At 43.4% G+C, this 26,696-nt stretch overlaps 1 protein-coding gene across 6 annotated transcripts in view; it reads right to left on the reverse strand.

The window, feature by feature from the left end:
• The window catches only part of LOC123376999 (glypican-5-like), a 654,555-nt gene that overhangs the window by 484,331 nt on the left and 143,528 nt on the right, over positions 1-26,696 (reverse strand). For all 6 annotated transcript variants that reach the window (XM_045029334.1, XM_045029333.1, XM_045029332.1 and 3 more), the window contains one exon: positions 4,601-5,295. In XM_045029334.1, coding sequence (XP_044885269.1) covers positions 4,601-5,295 — 695 coding nt within the window. The remainder of the gene's footprint in view (positions 1-4,600; positions 5,296-26,696) is intronic.

Consider the following 26,696-nt stretch of genomic DNA (forward strand, 5'->3'; position numbering starts at 1 on the left):
CCTTGGTGAGCACTTACTCATGAATCATTCTGGTGGCATCATTTGCAGGTATGAAATGTACATATCGATTTGTATGAGTAACTGTTCACCAATGTGAGGAAGGATTCCACAACCAAGACCCTATCAGCCCCCCACAAACAGCTGCAATACCACCTTAGTTTGATTTATTTCCAAGAATTACTAACCCCAAAATGGATATACAGCAGTGACTGTGGCATCCATTCATCAATGCACAAACATGTGCTTAAGTTTCTCTGGAGTAAACAGAACTATGCACGTGCTTAAAATTAAGCATGTGCTTATGCACTTTGCTGAATAGGAATGGACTAAAAGCACGTTTTATGTGTTTTGTTGAAAGCCATTATTTCTTTAATCATCATCTTTTAGGGACAGTGACCTTTTACTGTTAGTGAATATGGGAATTTGGCTTATCCCTGGATAAGCAATGTGTGTACAGTTCCCACAGGTGCCAGTGGTAGCATGCATTTCAGTCCTGCTTCACCTCAATTAGCATTTTGTTCAGGGGTACCTTTCTTCCACCTTGCAGGAAATAATAAAAATGTACTGATGCATGAAATACAAGGACTGTACCACACAACTAAGGTTGATTTTATGTATTAAAAAAAAAGTCTCAAGCTTTAGAATGCAAAAACAAAAGAGAGGCGGAGGGAGAAGAGGAAACCCTCACTCAAAGTGATATCAAGAGTACAAGCTAGGGCTACATATCTGGCACCATGATGCAGTCAGCATTCCTTTCAATATGACACACAATTAGATTCCAGCAGACGAAACAGAAAATAATGATTATGATTGCTGATGCTGCAGCCCATGGCAGACTCGCATTAGTTTAAGTAGCTGGGTGTATGCCAGCCTCATTGAACAAATGGCACTGCCTGTTCTGTAGGAATCTGAAGAGAAAGAGTACGAATAGCTTAACGGTGACCTGTCACACATGCCATCCAGGTGAATCCGACAAGTCTTTCGGCTGTAATGGACCAGATCACTATAGGCCAGTCTCAAGGAAGTTACATACCATTCATGAAAATAGATTTTTTTTTCTTACACATATGAAATAAGTTTCTCTTGAGCAAAAAGTATAGTAAGCACTTTATTGGTTTACTTATCCCTTTCCCCACACGGTAAAGAATAGCCAGCTTTCCCTTATTCATTGTCAATTAGCCAATCAGCTAATATGAAACTTTATTTTTTTAGCATGTAAGCTCCATGGGACTATTTCAAAAATTGTAAATGTTTTCTAAAAGAGAAGGTGCATTAATTAAGGCTGGCTTAGGATAAGTGAAACTGACTAGTAGTGCTCTGCTTCTGGATTGAGTTTTCCATGGTTAGAGTATTTACTATTGAATGAAGTACTGTGTTTGTTACAGACATTGCTGTCGTAAAAGATCTACATCTCCTGGTTTCCTGAAGCTGAAAAATAAACTGCCTAAATATGAAATGATCACTACATTGTGATATAAAAAGGAATGGGTAGTTCATGTACGTACATGAAAGCATGTTTCAAATAAATCAATATAACAGATGCAAATACTGTCAGAGCAGCGTAAAGGGGAATGAGTGTATTTGAGGATCAGGCCCCAGGATTCTAATCAGCCATCACACAGCTGGAAGTTCTAAAATTGTAGCCAGAACTCTCGTCCATTTCTTCAGAGAAGCTAGTCTGACTAAAGGAAATAGAGCATAATTGGGCTTAATCTTCTAAATAACGGTTATCCCCTGTAACTAATCATGAAAGTTTTAAACCAATATCAGACTGCATGCTTACTCAAAATACCAGAATGTGCTCTGTCACAGAAATATTATCTTACCCTACAGAAATCTGACAACTAGGGTGACCAGACAGCAAGTGTGAAAAATTGGGATGGGGGTGGGGGGTAATAGGAGCCTATATAAGAAAAAGACCCAAAAACCGGGACTGTCCCTATCAAATCGGGATATCTGGTCACCCTACTGACAACTAAAATGAGTGGAAGACTGAGGATAACATGAACTGCAGTATACTTTTTATCTTCAAAACACAACATTTCTTCTGCTAGCCTAAAGATCAGTCCACGAAATAATAAAGAAAAAGAATACACAGCCTTCTTTGTACACTGAGATTCCCCTAGTGAAAGCAAATGAGAAGATCTTTGAAAAGCAGAATAAAGAATTCCATGTAGTTATCTAGCTGAGGTCATCTGGAAAGCTGAAGGAAAATGTTTAAGTTTAATGAAAGGGAATCATGTATGACTCAGATGAGACACTCACATTAGGATTAACAGAAACTTCCTCAGCCTGAAAGACATTTCAAGGCCCAACTGTGCTTCCACTGAAATCAAAGGTAAAATTCTCATTGACTTCAAGGTGCAAGATAAGACTCTAGATTATCTGATATTCACCTGCATTGTGTATTTCCCCCTCCCCAACATTAAACATCAAAATTATAGCATGCTGATTATTGTGCTGACGAATGCAATGCAATATGACATAAAAATGCATGCTAAAATATAATAGTTCCTGCAACAAATGCAATGTATGTGTCAAGTCATTTTTTCTGTAATAGTTAGAAAGCCTAAGTTTGCTCTCATTTACCACCTTGGAAGTCAGTGTTGATGTATGGATCTGATTGAGGGGAGATTTTGGTGTATGTACTGTAATTCTCCTAGTGACCAGATGCGCCTCTTATACAATACATGGAAGTATACAAATTATCTTGATCACGTATCTACCTCTAATGTATCACAACAAGGGCATCAGGATGGAGGAGTGGAATGGGTCTCTAACACGGATAATTTGTTCTTCAAGTATCTGGGGTATGGGTGGGGTTTTTTAAGCATACAATGCCCTATGGTGCTACCATGGACTCATCATCAAATGGAAGGAAGTTCCACAGCTCATGCACACTGCACAAGATGCCTATGAAAACACCATCATGGATCATTTAATGAAACCACACAACCTTGTCCTAATGTTCTGAGTTTATCCTTGTATGCCAAACAGAGCAGCAAATGTCTCCACAAATTCAAGTATGATTGAAGAAAGAACATTCTTGAGCCTGAGACAACATAGACCATAACAATGCCTCTAAGTATATATTAAAGAAATGTTTTAATCATATAGTATATTCTTATTTTTTACATTTTCATTTGTGCTCACTGTCTTGCCTTATCATCAGGGGCAGCTCCAGGCCCCAGGACGCCAAGCGCGTGCTTGGGGCGGCAAGCTGCGGGGGGGCGCTCTGCCGGTCGCCATGGGGGCGGCAGACAGGCCGCCTGCCGCGGCTTGCCTGTGGGAAGTCCACTGGTCCCGTGGCTTCGGCAGACCTCCCGCAGGCACGGCTGTGGGAGGTCCACCAAAGCCGCGGGACCAGCGGACCCTCCGCAGGCAAGCCGCGGCAGGCAGCCTGTCTGCCGTGCTTGGGGTGGCGAAATGTCTAGAGCCGCCCCTGCTTATCATCTGTTCAAAATTGAAAATGTTGCTGAATTTGATATCTTTACTATTGCACTAAACTATAAACACTTAAGTTTGCCACACTGGCATGTCCATCTGGCACAAATTTTCCTGGTTTGGAATTGCATTCTTTATGCCTCCCCTTTCTTTAATCTCTCAAGTATTTTCCCCCTAAATCATATGGTAAGCCAAGTTCAGCACAGGAATTAACCTTCTAAAGCTCTGCAACTCATTTCCTTCTCACTTGTCCTGAGTATGGTTTCCTTTTCTTCTAAGTCAAGGGGATCAATCTGAATTTTCCTAGATTAGTCTCAACTCTGTTTTGAGCACAGTTGCCACGATTCTTTATTGACGGTGGTGTTGGACTTCATACAAGTGTAGCCAGCTGCATCATTAGTCATTTCAATAATTTCTGGCCCAGTTTTCAACAATTTATCAGAAGGCTTGTCAGTTATGTGTTGTCATTATTTATTGTGTAATTCTAACACCCTCGCTCTGCCTCCCTAATCCTACCAGCCATACAAGATGGATCTACTGTCAGCATATTTTTAGCCTTCACTCATGTAAATGATGTACATTAAATAGCGTTTTTAATAATCTCACTACTCTTCCATTCCCCATCCATTTTCTATTCATTGTCATCATATCATGTTACTGTTTCCTCCCCCACACACATCATTCTTGGGTTTTTTCTCCTGATAGCTTGATATTTAGCACTAAAGAAAGTGCTCTTAGGAATTCTTAGCAAAAAGAGATAGTTACACTCACAATCCCACTTTCCTAAATACCCCACATTGTAATCTCCCTGTCTTTTTTGTTAAAAAGTCCTCAGTTGGTATGTAACTTCTGCAAATGTTGCTAGGAGTTTTAGCATGCAAATGTGTAGCTGAAGTCCCACCACACATTGATCAGATTTGTAAAGGACTCTAAATTCTCTATTTAGCAAATTCCACAGAAAGTTTACAATTGTCTTAATTTCATTTTAAGTCAATTGCTACTGAATCCCATAGTCATTATCTGTGATATATGCATGTACTATTGACAAAGTTCTTGTTGACTGCCAATTGACACAAAAACATCAAATGATCAGATGTTTATTCATCAAATAAGGAAAGCCAAAAAGTGAACTTCAGAACAATTACAGAGTACTTACTGTGGCAGAGAGTTGTGGCCCATTCAATTGTGCATGCAGGATAGCGTCATTGATTGAATTATTGATTCTCAGAAGTGCAAGTTCCAGATCATGTGACCCAGCCATTTCATTAGTCAGATATTCCAGTGTGGAGATATACTCCCTCCATTGAGTGTCCAGCTCAGACACACTGGCCAAACAGCCTCGCATTACATTTAAACAATATCCCACACAAGGTCTGATTAGTGTCAGTCCTTGGCAATGTGGACAGTACTGCATCTTCACTAGTGCTCTGCTACATTCCTTTGTAAGAGCGGCATGTTCAGTTGTGTTTATCACTTCAATGCCCATATTGAGGGCCTGGTTTAGCATCCTACTTGCCCAAAGAGATTTTGACAGCTCTGTAACCACTTCTTTAGAATAATGTCCAAAGGGATTTATGTCTTGTCTTGTTAGTCGTAGACATTCGGTATATTCCTCTGATAAATCTATAATTCCAGGGTTTATTAGCCGACTGTAAACCAAAGGAAAGAGACTGTCGAAGAACCGTAAAACTGCATTTTCCACTGTAGTCTCAGCACCCAAAATATACAGAGAGAGGTCTGTAAAAAGTTCTTTGACAGGCTCTGCAGCTTCTTTTGCCATGGTTCTGTAAGCCGTCTCAAACAGGGAGGTTGTGTGATTCTCTGCAGAGCGAAGCAATGACTCAAAGGCCTCTGCAAAACATAGACATGTTAGAGGTTGATAGAAAAGTAGTTTATAACTTACTGATGCACAGGGACACTGATAATAAAATTATATGACTCTGGCAGATTGCCCCAACAAGATTACCAGATTCTGACTATTTAGTGCCTGATTCGCAGACAATTGAAGTCAATGGAAATATTCCCATTGATTTCAATGGGCTTTGGTTCAAGCCCATGGGCAATACTTGGCAGGGCAAACCCACACAGCATTAGTAGCTGCAATTGTATGTGGGCAGGTCCATTTGCCACATTTCCAAAGCAACACTCTTTGACCAATAAATGACACAGCTCCAACTTACAATGAACAGTCTGATATTCTAGTAACAAGTACAAGTGAACCAAGAAATTAAGCATCAAATTCCTGAATCAGCAAAAACCCTTTTGATGCAACCTATGTCTTGCTATTATGTGACAGTAAGGCAAGCTGGTAGGATTGCTTTATGATGAAATGCACTGCAATTGTAAGAACCCTGTTCTACAACAATTGCTTTACCATGCAGTATAAGCAATTTTATAATATTTGCATTTAATAAGAGGGAATATTCTTGTTCACTAATTCATAGTATCTTTGTTTTCACACTTTGCTCTCAGTCTTGTCATTCAGCACTCTGTATCATCATCAGAATCAGTGATGAAGCTTTATAATATTAAGTCTAAAAAAACCCAGTTGACAGTAAGAATCACTTAAATAACCAAATATTTCAGTTAATAGAGACTCCCATCTTAGACCACATCTTCACTTCTCAAATATTACCATATTGAAATGACTTGACAAATAATTTAAGAACTCTATGCCATGTGACTAATGCACTCCTTGATACATAACCATTGGCTAGATCAGGGATCGGCAACCTTTGGCACGTGGCCCGTCAGGGTAAGAACCCTGGCGGTCCGGGCCGGTTTGTTTACCTGCCGCGTCCTCAGGTTCAGCCAATCACGGCTCCTACTGGCCGCGGTTCGCCGCTCCAGGCCAATGGGGACTGCGGGGAGGTGGCGCGGGCCGAGGGATGTGTTGGCCGCTGCTTCCTGCCGTCCCCATTGGCTTGGAGCAGCGAACCATAGCCAGTGGGAGCCGCGATCGGCCGAACCTGTGGACATGGCAGGTAAACAAACCATCCCGGCTCACCAGGGTGCTTATCCTGGTGAGCCACATGCCAAAGGTTGCCAATCCCTGGGCTAGTGTTTAAATTGCTTCCCACCTCACAAAATCTAACTGCTGCCCCCATAGAACTATTGAAATCATACATTGAAAAGACAGAAAAACAAGCCATTTACATCCCTCTAAAGACTATTCAGGTTTATAAAACATACACTTGTAATGATTTGGACTTTTGATGTGAAAAGTGAATGTACTAGAATGAAGATTAAATAAGAACATAAGAATGGCCATACTGGATTAGACCAAAGATCCATCTTGCCCAGTATCCTGTTTTCTGACAGTGGCCAATGCCAGGTGCCCCAGAGGGAATGATTAAAACAGGTAATCATTAAGGAGTCCATCCTCTGCTCCCATTCCCAGTTTCTGGCAAACAGAGGCTAGCGACACCATCCCTGCCCATCCTGGCTAACAGCCATTGATGGACCTATCATCCATGAATGTATCTAGTTCTTTTTGGAACCCTGTGATAGTCTTGGCCTTCACAACATCCTCTGACAAAGAGTTCCACAGGCTGACTGCATTGTGTGAAGAAATACTTGCTTTTGTTTATTTTAAACCAGATGCCTATTAATTTCATTTGGTGACCCCTAGTTCTTGTGTTATGAGAAGTAGTAAATAACACTTCCTTATTTACTTTCTCCGCACTAGTCATGATTTTATAGACCTCTATCATATCCCCCCTTATTCATCTCTTTTCCAAGCTGAAAAGTCCCAGTCTTATTAATCTCTCCTCATATGGAAGCCATTCCAGACCCCTAATCATTGTTGTTACCCTTTTCTGAACCTTTTCCAATTCCAATATATCTTTTTTGAGATGGGGCACCCACATCTGCACAAGTATTCAAGATGTGGGCATACCATGGATTTATATAGAGATAATATGATATTTTCTGCCTTATTATCTATCCCTTTCTTAATTATTCCCAGCATTCTGTTCCCTTTTTTGATTGCTGCTGCTCATTGAATGGATGTTTTCAGAGAACTATCCACAATGACTAGGGGGGCAGCTACGTGAATAACGTAGCTGAAGTCGACATACATAGATCTACTTACCGTGATTGTTTCATACGGTGAGTTGACTGCTGCCGCTCCCCCGTTGACTCTGCCTGCACTTCTCACCGAGCTGGAGTACAGGAGTTGACGGGAGAGTGCTCGGGGATCAATTTATCGCATCTAGACTAGATGTAATTAATCAATCCCTGCTAGATTGATCGCTGCCTGCCAATCCGGCCAATAGTGAAGACATACCCCAAGATCTCTTTCTGAGAGCTAATTTAGACTCCATCATTTTATATGTATAGTTGGGATTCTGTTGTCTAATGTGCATTATTTTGCATCTATCAACACTGAATTTCATCTGCCATTTTGTTGCCCAGTCACCAAGTTTTGTGAGATCCCTTTGAAGCTCTGCACAGTCTGCTTTGAACTTAACAATCTTGAGTAGTTTTGTATCATCTGCAAGTTTTGCCACCTCCCTGTTGACCCCTTTTATGAATATTCTGAATAGTACTGGTCCAAGTACAGATCCCTGGAGGACACCACTATTTATCTCTCCCCACTCAGAAAACTGAATAAAGCTTGGCATATCAAAAACAACCTTGGATAAGCCTGGGCAGTAGCTCAAAGAGCGCTTGAGAGGTAAACATTAAAGCTTCTATTTTGCAATGACTAGCGTGCTGCTTCTTGCAGAATAACACTTCACCGGAGGGTTAAAGAATAAAATCAAAGCACAAACTGCTCTTAGGGTATGGCTACACTACCCACCAGATCGGCGGGCAGCGATCGATTCAGCAGAGATCGATTTATTGTTTCTAGTCTAGACATGATAAATCAGCCCTCAAGCCCTCTCCCGTCGACTCCTGTACTCCACCGCCGCAAGAGGCACCGGCGGAGTCAATGGGGGAGCAGCAGCAGTCGACTCACCACAGTGAAGACACCACAGTAAGTCAATCTAAGTACGTCGCCTTCAGCTACGTTATTCACATAGCTGAAATTGCATAACTTAGATCGATCCCCTTCTCCCCCCGTGTAGACCAGGGCTTACAGAGGGCCCCAGCAGATGAGTAGTGGAGTAATGTAGGTGCAGCTACCACTCTGACAATTACTTTCTCAATATTAACCTCTGCTTGACTTGCCTTTTAGCTGCTGTTTGGGAGGGGGATGGGGAAGGGTTTGGGGAGAAGTTTGCTGCACATCACAACCAAGGAGACAAAATTACATCCAATTACAACAATCTATAGTTGATCTTTTCCCTACATCACTTTACACCAGGGCTGAGGCTCTCGCCTTAACCGATTTATTGGCCTCATCAGAAGCGCCATGTAGTCTGGTAACATTTGGAACAAACTGCACTTTCTCTTATACGGGGGCCTGGCAGAGGTGTAGCCAGGGTGGTATAGGCCAGGATTAACATGCATTTGCAGAACTATGTTGAAAAGCTTGCACAGGGCCTTTCCGTATTATGGCTGCATGTGCTACTACTCCCTCGGTGATTGGACTTGAATGCTCATGACAGCAAAGGGTACTATTTAACTAGGTTGCTAACTCAAGGTGTCCCACAGTACACTGTGTAAATCAGTATTTTAGCCACTATTTTTTAAACCCGGGCTTGTCTTTCATCTGACAGATTGGAACAACTGCATCAGAATCACTCCAGCCATCTTCATGGTATTACAGCAACTAATACCATGGAAGGTTGTTTGTTTGTTTTTTTAAATCCTAGAACTTAAGAATCCAGCTAGAATTTGGTTTAAAAAGAAAAAGTTCGCTCTCAGGCAGAGCCCTGGTTTGCCAAGTTTCAGCCTGAAGCAGATTTTTACAGCTATGTTACAAAATGCTACAAATGAGGTTTATAATGGAAATACTGACACAATCTTAACTCTAACATAGTTAACTACATAGTACTGTGCTAATAAAATATATTTTCTTTGCCAAGACACCCCTATTTAATGTGTTTTGTTTGCTTTATTTTATTCTAGTGGAAATCTGAACAGTTTTTATTTGACTGAAACCATTCAAAACAAATATGTTAATAAAAGAAAATGTGGAAAGCATTAAGGCCCATTTGTGTTCTTTTCTATTAACGATATTGATCCTTATATCTGCAGTATGGGGGGAAAAGGATTGTTCTCCCATGTCATAGCAGCACTGATAGATTCCCACACTGTCACTTTACATATCTAACCCTTAATCGTGTATTGCAACCATTCTCCAAACAGGACTGAATGAGACATGCTTAAGAGCCAGTCTAAGGCATCCCTAAGAAGTTACAGTTGAATGAAATAGCACTTTACCTGCCCCTAACCTCTATACCATACCCTTGGCCTTTACAGCATGAAGAACAAAGGACTGAAACCAAAAATCAAGCATCCAGCATGGACACTTCACAACACAAGTACTGACCCAGCAACCTCTTATGCAAGTGCTTAACTAAGCATATAAGCAGGCTCATTCAAGTCAAAGGAACTGCTCATGGGCTTAAAATTAAGCATGTGTCTAAGACACTGAATGATCCGGGCCATACCCACTATGCTATCAGATCACAACAATGTTGTTTTAAAAATATCTAGGACTAAGTTGTAGTTTTTGTAGCTCAAGCGGTTAAGCCTCTGTTAAAACAACAGTGTATGAAAAATGACAGCAGGGAGAAGAGGGAGATTTTCAAAGTCAGAAAGGGCAAAATGGCATCTAAATCCCATTAAAAGTCAATGGGATTTGAGCACGTAACTCCTCAAATCTCCCCCTGCATCTGCACCTTAAGGGTAAGTTTATGATCAAGGTTAGTAGTGGAATATGTTGACATTGTGCTATGACTATCAATCTGCTTCTAATGTTCACATCATTATTGCCACACAGTCTCATTCTTCTGAAACTGAACTTATTTAACACTGAAATTACCATGTTGACTAGAGGCCGCATTGTACAAGGTGCTGTATAGACAGTAAATGACAATGCCTGCCCCAAGGGTTTCAACTAGTAAAATAGCTTTATTGGGACAGTAGGTTGTTAGCAGATGACAATACACTTTGTTTCTAATCATTTTATTGTGAAAATTCTGCACTCCATAAAAACAAAAATTAAAATGTAATAAAACAGAAATGTTTCTGACAATGCCACTTGTTTCCTAGTGTGATGGGAAGAAAGTCAATTGTAGATCATACCTCCTGGAAACTGAACTGAAATGTGCCAAGTTCACAGTATGAAAAGAATATTTTTGTTCATTTTAGATTTGCGGTGAAGGGCTATAAGTATATTAAATGACATTTGATTCAACGACAACAACAAAAATGAAAACTGTCACTTTTAGGCACTCAACAATCTTGAAGGAAGGAAATCTGCATGCTTTTTTCCATTGTTATAAAACACTATGAAAGCACTAGATTGGCTGAATAGCCTTAGCCCTCTAATTAAGAATAATGGGGCCTCATGCAGTTGAATGGGTTCTGTAACAATGGACAGTTTCCTCTCGGATTGTACAAAGGAAGCAAGCTGACCATCTTGTTTGAAAAGTTTTTAATGATATACTTTTAATTCACTTTGTGGAGTTTGTTGTATGACGTTTAAAAATTACTACAAAGCTTTCCGCTTATCTGAAACAGTGGGTGCTCACTTGTGGAGACTAATAGAAAGTGTTGGAGACATTTATAGATTTGCAAAAGATCATTCTAAGCCTGATCCAAAGCTCATTCAAGTCAACAGAAAGACGGACACTGTCAGGCTTTGGATCCACCCCTTTAACAGCAATGTCTAGTTCAACACAATTTTACTAGTCGTTTCTATTATGACAAGAGATGAGCCTGAAGCAAACTCCTGGAATGGAAGGCCCCTGAATTTGGGGGACATTCAAATTGACTCAAATTTCGTACCTTGGGCCTCTCTCTCATTCTAAAATATACAGGGGAAATTAGCTTTATTTTCAGGTTCATTACCTGCCCATTTCAATTTGAGCCCATGTGAAATGTGAAACTCGGGATGTTTTCAGCCAACTTTTGAATTTTAAAACTATATGAGCTCACTGGTGACTATTTAATGAAAGCCAAGCAATGACATCTTCCATGGGGAGAGTTTTGCTCAAGTTGTTTATCATGCTCAGAGTGTACTTGTCAGTGGGGTTGACGTTGTGTCTGTGATGGCCCAACACAGCTGATCAAACACAGCTCACCTCTGGAAACTTCCCATCTGAATTGCTGGTCCTTTAAAATTAGCTTCTGGAGATCAGCCAAGTCATTACAGATTCCAGACTGTCTCTGCTTGTGCACTGTCGGTATAGAAACTCAATGCTGTGCAGCTGATTATTTTGTACACTAGGGTTCTCCGCTGGTTCTCAGTGCTAATGCACAATAAGAAATAATGCTTGATGCATGGCACAAAAAAGAACAAACTTTTATTGAAAGGGACAAGGTGGGTGAGGTAATATCTTTTATGGGGCCAACTTCAGTTGGTGAAAGAGACACACTTTCAAGCCACACATTACCCTCACCCACCTTGTCTCGCTAATATCCTGGAACTGACATGGCTGCAACTACACTGCATACTAGGGTGACCAGATGTCCTGTTTTTAAAGGGACAGTCCCATATTTAAGCCTTCCTGCAGGTGTCCTGACTTTTTTTTTAAAACAGGCAAATTGTCCCATATTTGCTGTCTCTCCACCTTCAATCAGTTGTGGCGGTCCTGCTGCTGGTTATGTCCCTGCTCGCCGGCTGCCCACCCACCAGTGGTGAGTGGAGGGGTCCAGTGGCTGACAATGGGGGTGAGAGCGCAAGACTGGTAGCAGGGTGAAGATGCAGCACACAAGGCCAGCTGCTCCCCCTGCTGGTCCATTAGCTCAGCCCTCTCTGCATGTCAGCTCTTGGACAGCAGGGCCCCAACCCCCATCCTGTTTCTGGCCAGTCCTGGCTGTGTGCAGGGAGCTGCAGTGGCTGGTGAGTGTGGGCAGGCGCCAGGCAGCGGCCAATTATGTATCACCTCTGCTGCCCACCCAGCCTTTTATGTTTTCCCCTTCTCGCTGTCATCTCCGTGCTTTGTCCCTTCACCATCTCCAGCCCTGCTGCTCCTACATATCCCCCGGCAGGGCGCGTCCTTCTCTGAGAGCTGTGCAGAGAACCAGCCCCTGATCGGAGTGCTCTGCTCACCAACAGCCTGGCCGGCGGCTCCTTCCTTCCCCCTCTGCCTCTGGCTGGGCTGATGCCCCTGGAAAGCCCAAGATCCTCCCAACCAGGGCGCTGGCCATGAGGATTGAGCTCTGCATGTGCCAAAGCCCCACACAGCGCTGGCACAGGGAAGCCTCTCCGCCCCTCAGCTAAGCCCTGGAGTGGCGGCAGGGAAGTTATTTCCAGCCTCTTCATGCCCCAAACCTGCAGGCTCCACAGCAGCCCCCTGCTTAGCACCCTCTTCCCCTGCCTGCCCTGGGCTGCTCCATCTCCTAGGCACCCTCCCAGCCACCCTGCTGAACCACCTCTTGGCTGAGTTTGCTGAAGCCCCTGCAGGCAGGTTCCCTTGGCCCTGGTGCACAATGCACCCTTAGGGCTTAACTCCTTCCTACCCATGCTGTAGTCAGTAGCCAGCAGCAGCCTGGAGACGTTAGCTACCTTTTGACACTGTGCGGGCTGGAAGGGACAAGCTGCTTCCAGTCACAAAGTGTGGGGAAAGAGATGAGTTCTGCAAAGACATGGGCCAGGTCATCCCTTTCCCCCCTGTGGCTGGAATCAGTTCCCGTCCCTTCCCTCCTGCACAGTGTTGAAAGGCTGCTGTTGGCCACATACTGGTGTGAACCCTGGCAGAAATCTGAGGAGGAGGGCATATGACCCTGTGTGCCCCCCCACTTGTTGCCTTGGCAGCATGCAGCACCAGGAGAGGCGGGTCCATCCCAGGGCCCCCTTCTTTAGCAATAAACACTGCATTCTAGAGTGAGGCATTACTTCTGATAGAAGGAAATTCACTATTTAAGACATGCAAAGGACCTCACATGGGTCCTCTGCACTGGGGTAGATTCCACACATCAAATGCAGTAAGAGTAGGTCTGACTCCGACCTCAAGCCAGCTGTACGCTGGTGTAACTCCATTCACTTTAGTGGCACTACTACTGATTTATTCCACAGCAAAATCACAACCAGGTCCACATATCTTGGGATCTCTGTTTAGTCTTCAAGTACAAACGGAGCAACAGGGGTTCAGCTGTTTGTGCAGAATGTACTTGCCAGGCTTGGAATCTGCACGGGATGGCTGAGGCAGGTTCAGGAAATGTGCACCAACCTACTCGTCACTGCAGAGCTACCACCTTCCAAAGAATACCCTAACCCTCTTCTGTCAGTTTCCTGTGGAAGGGGGCAATTGGGCCCTCAGTAACAATGTAAACAAAATGTATCATTTACACAAATTGAGCCAGATCCCCATTTGGTATAAATCAGAGTTGCACCACTAAAAACAATGGGCCTATGGTGATTTACTCAGGCTGGGGATCTGACCCATTGTTGTGATTTCTCGTGTTGTTTTTAAATTGATGTATCAGTGTTTCAGTGCATGCTGCTCTCCACAACACTGATAATTCATTGTACGATGCATTAACTGAACAGATGTTGCATTTAAGCAAAGTTATTTTTAAAAAATCCTTTTAACAATCAAGCCATGATATTAACTTTGCGAACAGGGGCTTTGCGAACAGGGGCTTTGCGAACAGGGAGTTTCGCAAGGGAGTTCTCCAGGTGAAGGAGGAGCTAATACAGCATCTGTGGGGTAAGTGACTGTCTGTAGAGTGTGTGTGTTTGTGTTTGGGGGTTACTTGCTGTGTGCTGAGCTTGTGTTTGTCAGTCTGTTTGTTTGTTTGAGGGACCGTGTGCTCTGGCTGGCAGTTGGAGGCAGGTTTGAAAGCTCGAAGCCTCTGGTAATTGGCTGAGCCTTAATCAGTGGGCGGGGCATTCACTCAGGCCAGGGCTTTATAAAGCCGCGCACAAGCGACCGGGAGCTTTGCGAACAGGGAGTTTCACAAGGGAGTTTAGAAGGGGAGTGGGAAGGGAGTGGGAGCCCCTCGCCAGCCCTAACCCCTTCCCCGTGGCCCCCCCCTAAAACCTATAAACCGAACCACATTCCAAAACTACTTTCCGTAAACCACCCTTTCACTAACTAGGAGACGATGCAGGCAGAAGCCCAGCAGCAGAGTGGGGGCTATCCAGTTTATTGTACTGACTGTCGCATGTATGATTACCTGCCCTGTGGGCGGGTGGCGTATGTGTGCAGTCGGTGCAAGGAGCTCCTGGCCCTCAGAGACCATGTACGGACTTTGGAGGCCAGGGTGGCGGAACTGGAGGAGCTGAGAGAGGCAGAGAGGTATGTTGATGAGGCTTTCCGGGACAGAGTAGAATTGTCCCACCTCCGCTCAGACAGCTCCTGTGCTGTTGAGGAGAAAGAAGGGCCCAGGGAAGTAGAGCAGTCAATGGGAGCAGAGGGAAACCTTCCCATAGTTGGGACCCTCCTTCCAGATAGTGCTGGGGTTGCCTCTCGCACTGAGGTTGCCTCTCCGGGGGAGGGAACTCCAGTTTCTAGGAAAAGGCAGGTGTTAGTAATGGGAGATTCGATTATTAGAAATGTAGATAGCTGGGTCTGTGATGACCGGGAGAACCGTATGGTGACTTGTCTGCCTGGTGCGAAGGTTGCGGATCTCTCGAGGCATCTAGATAGACTTATGTGTAGTGCTGGGGAGAAGCCGGTGGTCGTGGTACATGTAGGTACCAATGACATAGGGAAGGGTAGGAGAGATGTCCTGGAAGCCAAATTTAGGCTGCTAGGGAAGAGACTGAAATCCAGGACCTCTATGGTGGCATTTTCAGAAATACTCCCAGTTCCACGCGCAGGGCCAGGTAGGCAGGCAGAGCTTCAGAGTCTCAATGCGTGGATGAGACGATGGTGTAGAGAGGAGGGGTTCACGTTCATTAGGAACTGGGGAAACTTCTGGGATGGGGGGAGCCTATACAGGAGAGATGGGCTCCACCTAAACCAAAGTGGAACCAGACTGCTGGCACTAAACATTAAAAAGGTTGTAGAGCAGTTTTTAAACTAGGAGAGGGGGGAAAGCCGACTGCTGCAGAGGAGTGTGTGGATCGGACACAGACTTCTCTTAGGGGAGAGTCTGATGATAGAGAATCTCCAGGTTATAGTCAGGAGCAGAGGAATGAGAAGTATAATGTAAGGGCTGGATCAGATGATAAACAGTCACATATAAAAAAGAATCTGGCACATCAGAAAAAGGCAGGCTAATAAACAGGGACAAGTTTTTAAAGTGCTTGTACACAAATCCCAGAAGTCTAAATAATAAGATGGGTGAACTAGAGTGCCTTGTGATAAAGGAGGATATAGATTTAATAGGCATCACAGAAACCTGGTGGACTGAGAGCAATCAATGGGACACAATCATTCCGGGGTACAAAATATATCGGAAGGACAGAACAGGTCGTGCAGGGGGAGGAGTGGCACTATATGTTAAAGAAAGTGTAGATTCAAATGAAATAAAAATCTTAAGCAAATCCACAGGTTCGATAGAGTCTCTATGGATAGAAATTTCATGCTCTAGTAAAAATATAACAGTAGGGATCTATTATCGACCACCTGACCAGGACAGTAATAGTGATGATGAAATGCTAAGGGAAATTAGAGAGGCTATCAAAATTAAGAACCCAATAATAGTGGGGGATTTCAATTATCCCCATATTGACTGGGAACATTTCACTTCAGGACGAAATGCAGAGATAAAATTTCTCGATACTTTAAATGACTGCTTCATGGAGCAGCTGGTACGGGAACCCACAAGGGGAGAGGCGACTCTAGATTTAATCCTGAGTGGAGCGCAGGAGCTGGTCCAGGAGGTAACTATAGCAGGACCGCTTGGAAATAGTGACCATAATACAATAGCATTCAACATCCCTGTGGTGGGAAGAACATCTCAACTGCCCAACACTGTGGCCTTTAATTTCAAAAGGGGGAACTATACAAAAATGAGGGGGTTAGTTAGACAAAAGTTAAAAGGTACAGTGACTAAAGTGAAATCCCTGCAAGTTGCGTGGGCCCTTTTTAAAGACACCATAATAGAGGCCCAACTTCAATGTATACCCCAAATTAAGAAAAACAGTAAAAGAACTAAAAAAGAGCCACAGTGGCTTAACAACCATGTAAAAGAAGCAGTGAGAGATAAAAAGACTTCCTTTAAAAAGTGGAAGTCAAATCCTAGTGAGGCAAATAGAAAGGAACACAAACACTGCCAACTTAAGTGCAAGAGTAATAAGAAAAGCCAAAGAGGAGTTTGAAGAACGGCTAGCCAAAAACTCCAAAGGTAATAACAAAATGTTTTTAAGTACATCAGAAGCAGGAAGCCTGCTAAACAACCAGTGGGGCCCCTTGATGATCAAAATACAAAAGGAACGCTTAAAGATGATAAAGTCATTGCGGAGAAACTAAATGGATTCTTTGCTTCGGTCTTCACGGCTGAGGATGTTAGGGAGATTCCCAAACCTGAGCTGGCTTTTGTAGGTGACAAATCTGAGGAACTGTCACAGATTGAAGTGTCACTAGAGGAGGTTTTGGAATTAATTGATAAACTCAACATTAACAAGTCACCGGGACCAGATGGCATTCACCCAAGAGTTCTGAAAGAACTCAAATGTGAAGTTGCGGAACTATTAACTAAGATTTGTAACCTGTCCTTTAAATCGGCCTCGGTACCCAATGACTGGAAGTTAGCTAATGTAACGCCAATATTTTAAAAGGGCTCTAGGGGTGATCCCGGCAATTACAGACCGGTAAGTCTAACATCGGTACCGGGCAAATTAGATGAAACAATAGTAAAGAATAAAATTGTCAGACAGATAGAAAAACAAACTCTTGAGCAATAGTCAACATGGTTTCTGTAAAGGGAAATCGTGTCTTACTAATCTATTAGAGTTCTTTGAAGGGGTCAACAAACATGTGGACAAGGGGGATCCGGTGGACATAGTGTACTTAGATTTCCAGAAAGCCTTTGACAAGGTCCCTCACCAAAGGCTCTTATGTAAATTAAGCTGTCATGGGATAAAAGGAAAGGTCCTTTCATGGATTGAGAACTGGTTAAAGGACAGGGAACAAAGGGTAGGAATTAATGGTAAATTCTCAGAATGGAGAGGGGTAACTAGTGGTGTTCCCCAAGGGTCAGTCCTAGGACCAATCCTATTCAATTTATTCATACATGATCTGGAGAAAGGGGTAAACAGTGAGGTGGCAAAGTTTGCAGATGATACTAAACTACTCAAGATAGTTAAGACCAAAGCAGACTGTGAAGAACTTCAAAAAGATCTCACAAAACTAAGTGATTGGGCAACAAAATGGCAAATGAAATTTAATGTGGATAAATGTAAAGTAATGCACATTGGAAAAAATAACCCCAACTATACATACAACATGATGGGGGCTAATTTAGCTACAACGAGTCAGGAAAAAGATCTTGGAGTTATCGTGGATAGTTCTCTGAAGATGTCCACGCAGTGTGCAGAGGCAGTCAAAAAAGCAAACAGGATGTTAGGAATCATTAAAAAGGGGATAGAGAATAAGACTGAGAATATATTATTGCCCTTATATAAATCCATGGTATGCCCACATCTCGAATACTGTGTACAGATGTGGTCTCCTCACCTCAAAAAAGATATTCTAGCACTAGAAAAGGTTCAGTAAAGGGCAACTAAAATGATTAGGGGTTTAGAGAGGGTCCCATATGAGGAAAGATTAAAGAGGCTAGGACTCTTCAGTTTGGAAAAGAGAAGACTAAGGGGGGACATGATAGAGGTATATAAAATCATGAGTGATGTTGAGAAAGTGGATAAGGAAAAGTTATTTACTTATTCCCATAATACAAGAACTAGGGGTCACCAAATGAAATTAATAGGCAGCAGGTTTAAAACAAATAAAAGGAAGTTCTTCTTCACGCAGCGCACAGTCAACTTGTGGAACTCCTTACCTGAGGAGGTTGTGAAGGCTAGGACTATAACAATGTTTAAAAGGGGACTGGATAAATTCATGGTGGCTAAGTCCATAAATGGCTATTAGCCAGGATGGGTAAGAATGGTCTCCCTAGCCTCTGTTCGTCAGAGGATGGAGATGGATGGCAGGAGAGAGATCACTTGATCATTGCCTGTTAGGTTCACTCCCTCAGGGGCACCTGGCATTGGCCACTGTCGGTAGACAGATACTGGTCTAGATGGACGTTTGGTCTGACCCGGTATGGCCTTTCTTATGTTCTAACTCTAGTATGCACATTTAGTAGCCATCAGAAGCAAAAATACAAGCAACAACCAAATACAGAAATACTTATAAATGTAAAATGTACATACAGTGTAGCATAAGGAAGCAAACGTGACAAATTCAAGTAGCACTGTTATTTGTTTAGACTAATATAGTCTCTTAAAGCCACACTAATATTTGACATTTTAGCCTTTGAGTCCTTGCACTGATTACAAAGCTGCAAGTTGACAGAAACCACAATATGTAGAATAAGTACTTGGGAATTCTTTTAGGTCCTTCAGGCTTTCTCTGTGATCCTTACAATGTTTGCTAAGGGTACGTCTACACTACGGGATTATTCAGAATTTACATAAACCGGTTTAGCAAAACAGATTGTATAAAATCGAGTGCGCGCGGCCACACTAAACACATTAAATCGGTGGTGTGTGTCCACGGTCCGAGGCTAGCGTCGATTTCTGGAGCGTTGCACTGTGGGTAGCTATTCCGTAGCTATCCCATAGTTCCTGCAGCCTCCCCCGCCCCTTGGAATTTCCGGGCTGAGATCCCAGTGCCTGATGGGGCAAAAATCATTGTCGCGGGTGGTTCTGGGTAAATGTCGTCAGTCACTCCTTCCTCTGGGAAAGCAACGGCAGACAAGCATTTCGTGCTTTTTTTCCCTGGATTGCCCTGGCAGATGCCATAGCATGGCAATCATGGAGCCTGTTTTGCCTTTTGTGACTGTCACTGTATGTGTACTAGATGCCGCTCACAGAGGCGATTCAGCAGCGCTACACAGCAGCATGCTTTTGCATGACAGCAGAGATGGTTACCAGCCATATTGTACCATCTACCATACCAGTCCTTTTGCACTGCACCATTTGCTGCTGTCATAAGTGCCCCTGGCTGAGATCAGCCAGGGGCGCAAAAGCCAAAATTGGGAATGACTCCCTGAGTCAATCCCTCCTTTTTGGTATCTAAAAATAGAATCAGTCCTGCCTAGAATATGGGCAAGTGTACTAGAGAACCACTGTATCATAGAACCAGAGAGCACAGCTGCTCTGTGTCAGATCCCGCAGAAATTATGAGCTGTATGCTATTCACAGGGGGTGCTCCTGCAACAACCCCACCTGTTGTTTCCGTTCTTCCCCCAGTCTACCGTAGCATTGTCCCCCCCACTTGTGTGATGAAGTAATAAAGAATGCAGGAATAAGACACAATGACTTGTTAGTGAGAAATGAGTGGAAGGCAGCCTCCAGCTGCTATGATAGTCCAGACAGGACATTAAGCAGTGTGGAGGAGAGGAGCCCAGCATCCCGCTGCTAGTCCAGGGGCAATTGAATCTTTTCTTTACACATGAAGGGTGGGGGCTGATGGAGCTCAGCCCCCTGTTGCTATGATGAGGACGGTTACCAGCCATACTGCACCATCTACCAGGAAAAATTAGGGCCAGGCGCCCTTGATCGACCTCACGGATGCTAGTCGGCATGGTTACCAGTCCTTTTGCACTGCCCCATGTGCCAATAGGCTGATGATGACAATGGATATCAGTCTTATTGCTCCCCCCCCCCAGCCACCCATGGCGGGGGGGGAGCAAGGATGTTGGTGTTGAGTGCTGCAGCATCGTGTCTATCTGCAGCATTCATTAAAGATAGGGTGACATGTAAAAGAGTCAAGAGAGGATTGTTTTCCCTTTCACTTCTGGGGGTGGGTGCGGGGGTGCATAAATTGCCGAGCTATGCCCTGACCCACCGCGGACATTGTGTTTGACCCTAGAAGCATTTGGAGCGCAGCCAAGAATGCAAATGCTTTTCGGAGACTGCAAGAACTGTGGGATAGCTTGAGTCCTCCAGTCCATGAGCATTCATTTGATTCTTTGGCTTTCCGTTACGCTTGTCACGCAGCAGTTCGCTGAGTCCCTGCAATGGCGTCTGTCTGGAGATTTTTTAAAAATGATTGTGAATTTCGTCTTCTGTAACGGATCGCTGATAGAACAGATTTGCCTGCTCTTACAGCAATCACATCTGCATGGTCCATGCGGGAGCTCTTTCTTTATTTTGATTTTTAACTGCCTCGCCACATGTGCTGATCGGAGCTCCACGCTGGGCAAACAGGAAATATTCAAAAGTTCGCGGGGCTTTTCCTGTCTACCTGGCCACTGCATCCGAGTTCAGATTGCTGTCCAGAGCGGTCAGTGGTGCACTGTGGGATACCACCCGGAGGCCAATACCGTCGATCTGTGGCCACACTAACCCTAATCCGATATGGTAATACCAATACTAGCGCTACTCCTCTCGTTAGGGAGGAGTACAGAAACCGGTTTAAAGAGCCCTTTATATCGATATAAAGGGCCTCTTAGTGTGGACGGGTGTGGCGTTAAATCGGTTTTACGCTCCTTAAACCGGTTTAAACACGTAGTGTAGACCAGGCTTGTGTTACAGTATAACATCTAGACATCCTTCAGCAACAGGATTACAAGTCAAAATGCTGTTCTTGATTTTACACAGAGCTTTATGCATGCAAGACAAATTCAGTTAGTGGAGTTACACCTACAACCCTCGGTTATCTGGCAATGAGAATTACTGGTAAGAATAAAGGATGAGCCAACCTCTTGAAGTTTGGATGTTCGATTTGGTTCACAGCAGGGTAGATAAAAATCATTGATTTTATTGACATTTAAAAAAAATTGGGTTTTTTTTTAAATCAGATTTTTGTATTTTGTTATTTATAACATGTTTTTCTTTTAAAAAATAAACATCTTTAAAATTAAATCTGAATTTAATACAAAATATGCTAAGGCCTACACTTCTTATAATCTTTTAAAACATTCAAATAAACAATAAATATTCTGAATTCATGAGTCTTTATCACAACCTTTGAGTTAAAAGCTGCTTTTCTACAGAAAGGGAGAATCAGGGGACAAACGTGTAACTTTTGTGGTCAAGCTTTATGAATATGGCACAACAGGTCATATACTATATTAGGGGCTGTTTTGTTTTATTAAAATAAGTGTTATATGCTGTTATGTGCAAACTCCAGTTACCATCCTAATGAAGCTTGACACAAATCATGAGCAAAAAGTTAAATATGTGTAAATAAGCAATATATCATTCATTTTTTCCTAATATAATAAAAATGTACAATTAATAAGAATCTGAAAATATTAAGCTCCATAATTGCTTAAATAAATGTATATAGTTATAGTGTATCCTCCTGGGTAGCAAAAAGATGTACCAAATCTAGTGTAAAGGCTCTATTTAGTTGTAAATCAATGATTTAATGGTTATATCAACCAATGAGAATGCATCTTCCTGTAGAAAATAACTGAAGTGCAAATGGAAAAGTTGATTAAAATCAATTATTTAAATTGAGGCTTTTCACTTGGCAATTTACATCATTATTTAAATTTCCTTGATGTAAATCAGTCTACCCAAGTTCACGGGGGTGTCATCCAAATGTATATGGATAGCTATCGTTTGGAAATCTCAAGAGATCAGGCTCTCACTTGAGACTTACAGAACTTTTGCTAACAGCAATAAATCTAAAAAACAAAAAAATGGAATTTTAATTTCAGGTTTTGCCTGATTTTCTATCTTGAGTGAAGGATGAAAGCTCTTTATTCACGTTAAATCGTCATGTATGTTATTAGTTTTACACTGGCAGGCCATATGGACCATATGGATGTAGTTGCTCTTGATGAAGCTGACAGCAGAAACAATTAACATATGTAAAGAACAGGGTTATATCAGCAATCTTGTGGCAGCAAAATGCCCATAAGGCAGGAAATTCAAGCTGCAAGTGGGCTCCCAAAGCCCTGAGGCCAATAGGAACTGCGAACACTCAGCCCTCCCCCACTTCCCCTGCCCCCCCCCCCCCACAAGAGGAAGGCCCTTATGTTGCTCTCTAGTGACCCCCTCTGGCATATACTGAATGGAGCTAAGAGACTCTAAGGGTATGTGTACACTGCATTTAAACACCTATGGCCAGACCAGGTCAGTTGACTTGGGCTTGCAGGGCTCAGGCTGCGGGGCTGTAAAGTTGTGGTCTTGGGTTAGAGCCTGAGCTCTGGGATCATGTGAGGAGTGAGAGTCCCAGAGGCTGGGCTCCAGCACAAGCCCTAACATCTACACTGTGATTTTATAGCCACGCACCCCTAGCCCTGCAAATGCACGTCAGCCAGCACACGCCAGCTGCGGCTGTTTAATTGCTGCGTAGACGTACCCTGACGGGTGCTACATCCAGATCTCTTCTGCTGCTGGGAAAGTGACCACAACTCAGGTCACTTAAGTAGGGAAAATAGGGACTCCAATGAGATAGAAGAGAAAAAAATGTAGAGAAATCATATCCTCACTTTTCTTTATTTAAAACAAGTTTAGTTATCAGCCTGAATTTTCTAATAGCATTAACCTGGGGCCATAAGCCCAATGGCTCGATCCTCAGCTGTGTAAATTAGTGTCGCTCTACTGAAACCACTGGAACTGTGTAGTTTACAGCACTGAGGATATGGCCTAGTACTTCTAATAATAGTTTGGAGAAAAAACATTGCTTCTTACAGGAGGTCAGCATTGCCCCTGGACAATGCATAGTTACAAGTCTCTTTTCAAAGGTCACAAGTTTGGAAACGGATATTCTAGTATATGACAATCTTCCCATATATCTCAATTCACCATACTTTTACACCAGTTTTACATCAGTACAACTACACTGTAATGATTACAATGGAATTACACTGCCATAAATTAGAGTGTTACAGAGTGCAGAATCCAGCCCTCAGGTATGTTCACACTGTAGTGTGAGCCCAGGATTAGTAGAACTCAAGTTAGCAGAACTTGGGTGTGTTAACCCTGAGTGCCTACACTCATTTGTAACCCCAGGTTAGGAATTGTTGACCCCTCTGTCCCAAACTGGGACTCCAGCGTCTACACTGCATTATGCAGGCCTGAGTCTCACCACTCACATCCCAGACTTCCTAACGCCTTTTGTTAGTGGTGCAGTGTGGGAAAACTTGACTGTCCATGAAACTTGACTTTCCAGAGGACAAAGACAATTGGCCTGTGGGATTGTAGAATACTTTTGGAGGAACCCCAGACAACGAGTCCAGTGGGACTGCATCTATGCTGCAAAGCAATAAGGCTAGAATCCTAGGTCCTAGTTTGACTCAGGTTCGGATCGTCCACCTCTATGGGGTCCAGGGACTTTGGGTCTGAGCCCTGGGTTAGTGCAATTTGTGTGTAGGTGGAAGGGAGGTTAGACTTGAGCCTGAGTTCGAACCGTGGGCTTACAATGCAGCGCAGACACCCCTTGAGAGTACAAGGAAAACAGGAGTTAATGGGCAGTTTATCTTGTTATTCATCTATTAATTTACCATCAGTTCAGCTATTTATCCAGGATACTGATGGTCTGATTCTTTTCACACACTTGGCTAAATGAGGAGTAATTTTAATGAAGACAATAGTTAAACTGGTATAAATTCATTAGAAGGGAGATCAGAATCAGGCCAGATTTAGTGATATACATGAGTTTATTCTAGCTGTAAAATCAATTCATTTGAATACGTTCTTTGCAGCTAGGTTGTTTTTTTTTTAATGGTTTGTGGATGTTTGGTCTGGGCATTTAAAAGGACACTATTGCTTCCCTCAGGGATGAGCAACTGGTAACTGCATCTGACCCCCAAGATCACTTTATTTGGCTCCATACATACCAACTTGCTCCTACCAAACAGGCCATTACCATATTGGGGGGCTTGAGTTGCTTCAAAAGGAGCAAAGCTAAAACCAAAATATATTGGCATCAGCTAGCAAAAGGGATTAAATGGAGGCAACACACTTTGAAGTTATGCCAAGAGAGTGTCTTCTGAACTTTAATGGCAGCCATACCCTGCATAGACAGACAAAGCCAGGGTGTGACAGCTGGCCATAAACATATCTATTGCACAAAACAGCAGTCCAGTGCTCAATCACTAGGAGCTAATAAAGCTATACAGCAGACCATCTTGTATGACTCAATTACAGATGGCCTGGGGAAAAAAACAAAAAACAAAAAACAAATCAGGAATCTGCTGTTGAATTTATAGGTAATACCATTAACTGCTCTAGGATTCCATCTTTACCTCTAACATCAGCCAAAGTCCCTGTGATGAAATGGCCGATATTGCTCTTCATAAGAGCACATCAGAATGTGGTAACTCCTTTCAACAGACATTGGCCCTTGGATTCTCTAGTCTGGCCAACCTGTACTCAGTACAACACCAAGGGGTGGAAGTTTTACAGTGCTTAATAGTTATAAAATAAAGCTACTCCTATGCTCCCTTTACTTTGCAGTTGGTCCCCAACCTAAGTTAGACTAGCCCTGAGGCTGCTGTGACTTATAACCAGCTGCCCAAGGTCTTTAAAAGTTCTGGCAACCAGAGATAGCCAGAGCACAGACACACCCCGTCTTTCCAGCAGGATTGTAAGGGGACTGATTTTCAATAGGAGTTGGATACCAATTCCATTAGGCAACTGAAAAGCCCAGTTTAGGCATATAAATCTCCATGTATGTTTGGATATGGGGGGACACAAATCTCTTTTTCAGTCAATCTGTAGGTTTTCTTCAACTCTAACTTTAATTGCGGGTTTAATATGAAATCAAACAAATGGTGCTGGGAGGAAAAACACATGGTTCAATTTCTGGTGAAACTGACCAGGGCCGCCCAGAGGATTCCGGGGGCCCAGGGTCTTCGGCAGCGGGGGGCCCTTCCGTTCCGGGACCCGCCGCCGAAGTGCCCCGAAGACCCGCGGCGGGGGTGCCCCTGCCGCCGAATTACCGCCGAAGCGGGACCCTCCGCCGAAGCGCAGCCCAGTCTTCGGTGGTAATTCGGCGGCGGGGGGATCCCCGCCGCGGGTCTTCGGGGCACTTCGGCGGCGGGTCCCGGAACAGAAGGGCCCCCCGCCGCCAAATTACCGCCGAAGACCGGGCTGAACTTCGGCGGTGGGTCCCGCTCCGTCTTCAGCAGTAATTTGCCAGCGGGGGGTTGTTCCGCCCCAGAGAGGAAGGACCCCCCGCCGGCGAAGACCGGGAGCGAAGAAGCTCCTGCGCCCGGCCCCGCAGGAGTTTTCCGGGGCCCCCCGGAGCGAGTGAAGGACCCCGCTCCAGGGGCCCCGAAAAACTCTGGTTGGGGCCCCTGTGGGGCTCGGGGCGAGGGGCAAATTGCCCCTCTTGCCCCCCCCTCTGGGCGGCCCTGAAACTGACAAACATTTGAAACAATTAGTGTTAGATTATTTTGTTTTTTCTGTATTTGATGCTGGCACGACAGTGACAGAAGCGATATCACCCAGCCAAAGACAGATTCATCGCCTTCCAGGTTGGCAGCACAATGAGAAACAATTGGCTAGACATATAGATATAGGAGGCACTCGTGTTACAAAAACAATTTAGATCCAGATATATAGCTTCTTTGGTGCTGACTTAACCATTTCACGTGAAATCGAATGGTAATTTCTGCAGTCCATATTTTGGAAATATTTCTGCACTGCTGCATATAGTCATCATAATACATCATTGCCAATTTTAGGAGTCCTCTTGCTTGACGATTAACAAAACAGCAATATACAATGAAGTCACTATTGGCTGCAAAAATATTAATCAAAGACACAGTCAAGGGAACCCGCATATACTTCAGTGCCAAGCTGTGTCTGCCAGTGTTTTTTGCTATGTCTTGATTATCATTTCTAAAGAAAACACTGGATGGAAGAGTTTATCCAAAAACTCTTCTCCAAGACTATGCGCTTAGGACAATTTAAAAAAAAAAAAACTGTTCACCATTTAGCCAATCTTCATTCTTCTGATAAATACAAACACTGACCAAGACTGCTTATCTAAACAATTAAATGGGAACTGTATTATTTTGCTACAAGGCATTTCTATATAATTGTATATTATTCTTATATGCTGTAATTGGAGATGGTACTTGTCTATTCCTTTTAAGGTGAGCAGATAAGA

This window comes from Mauremys mutica, chromosome 9 (genome assembly GCF_020497125.1).
Source record: "Mauremys mutica isolate MM-2020 ecotype Southern chromosome 9, ASM2049712v1, whole genome shotgun sequence".
Taxonomy (NCBI): domain Eukaryota; kingdom Metazoa; phylum Chordata; order Testudines; family Geoemydidae; genus Mauremys; species Mauremys mutica.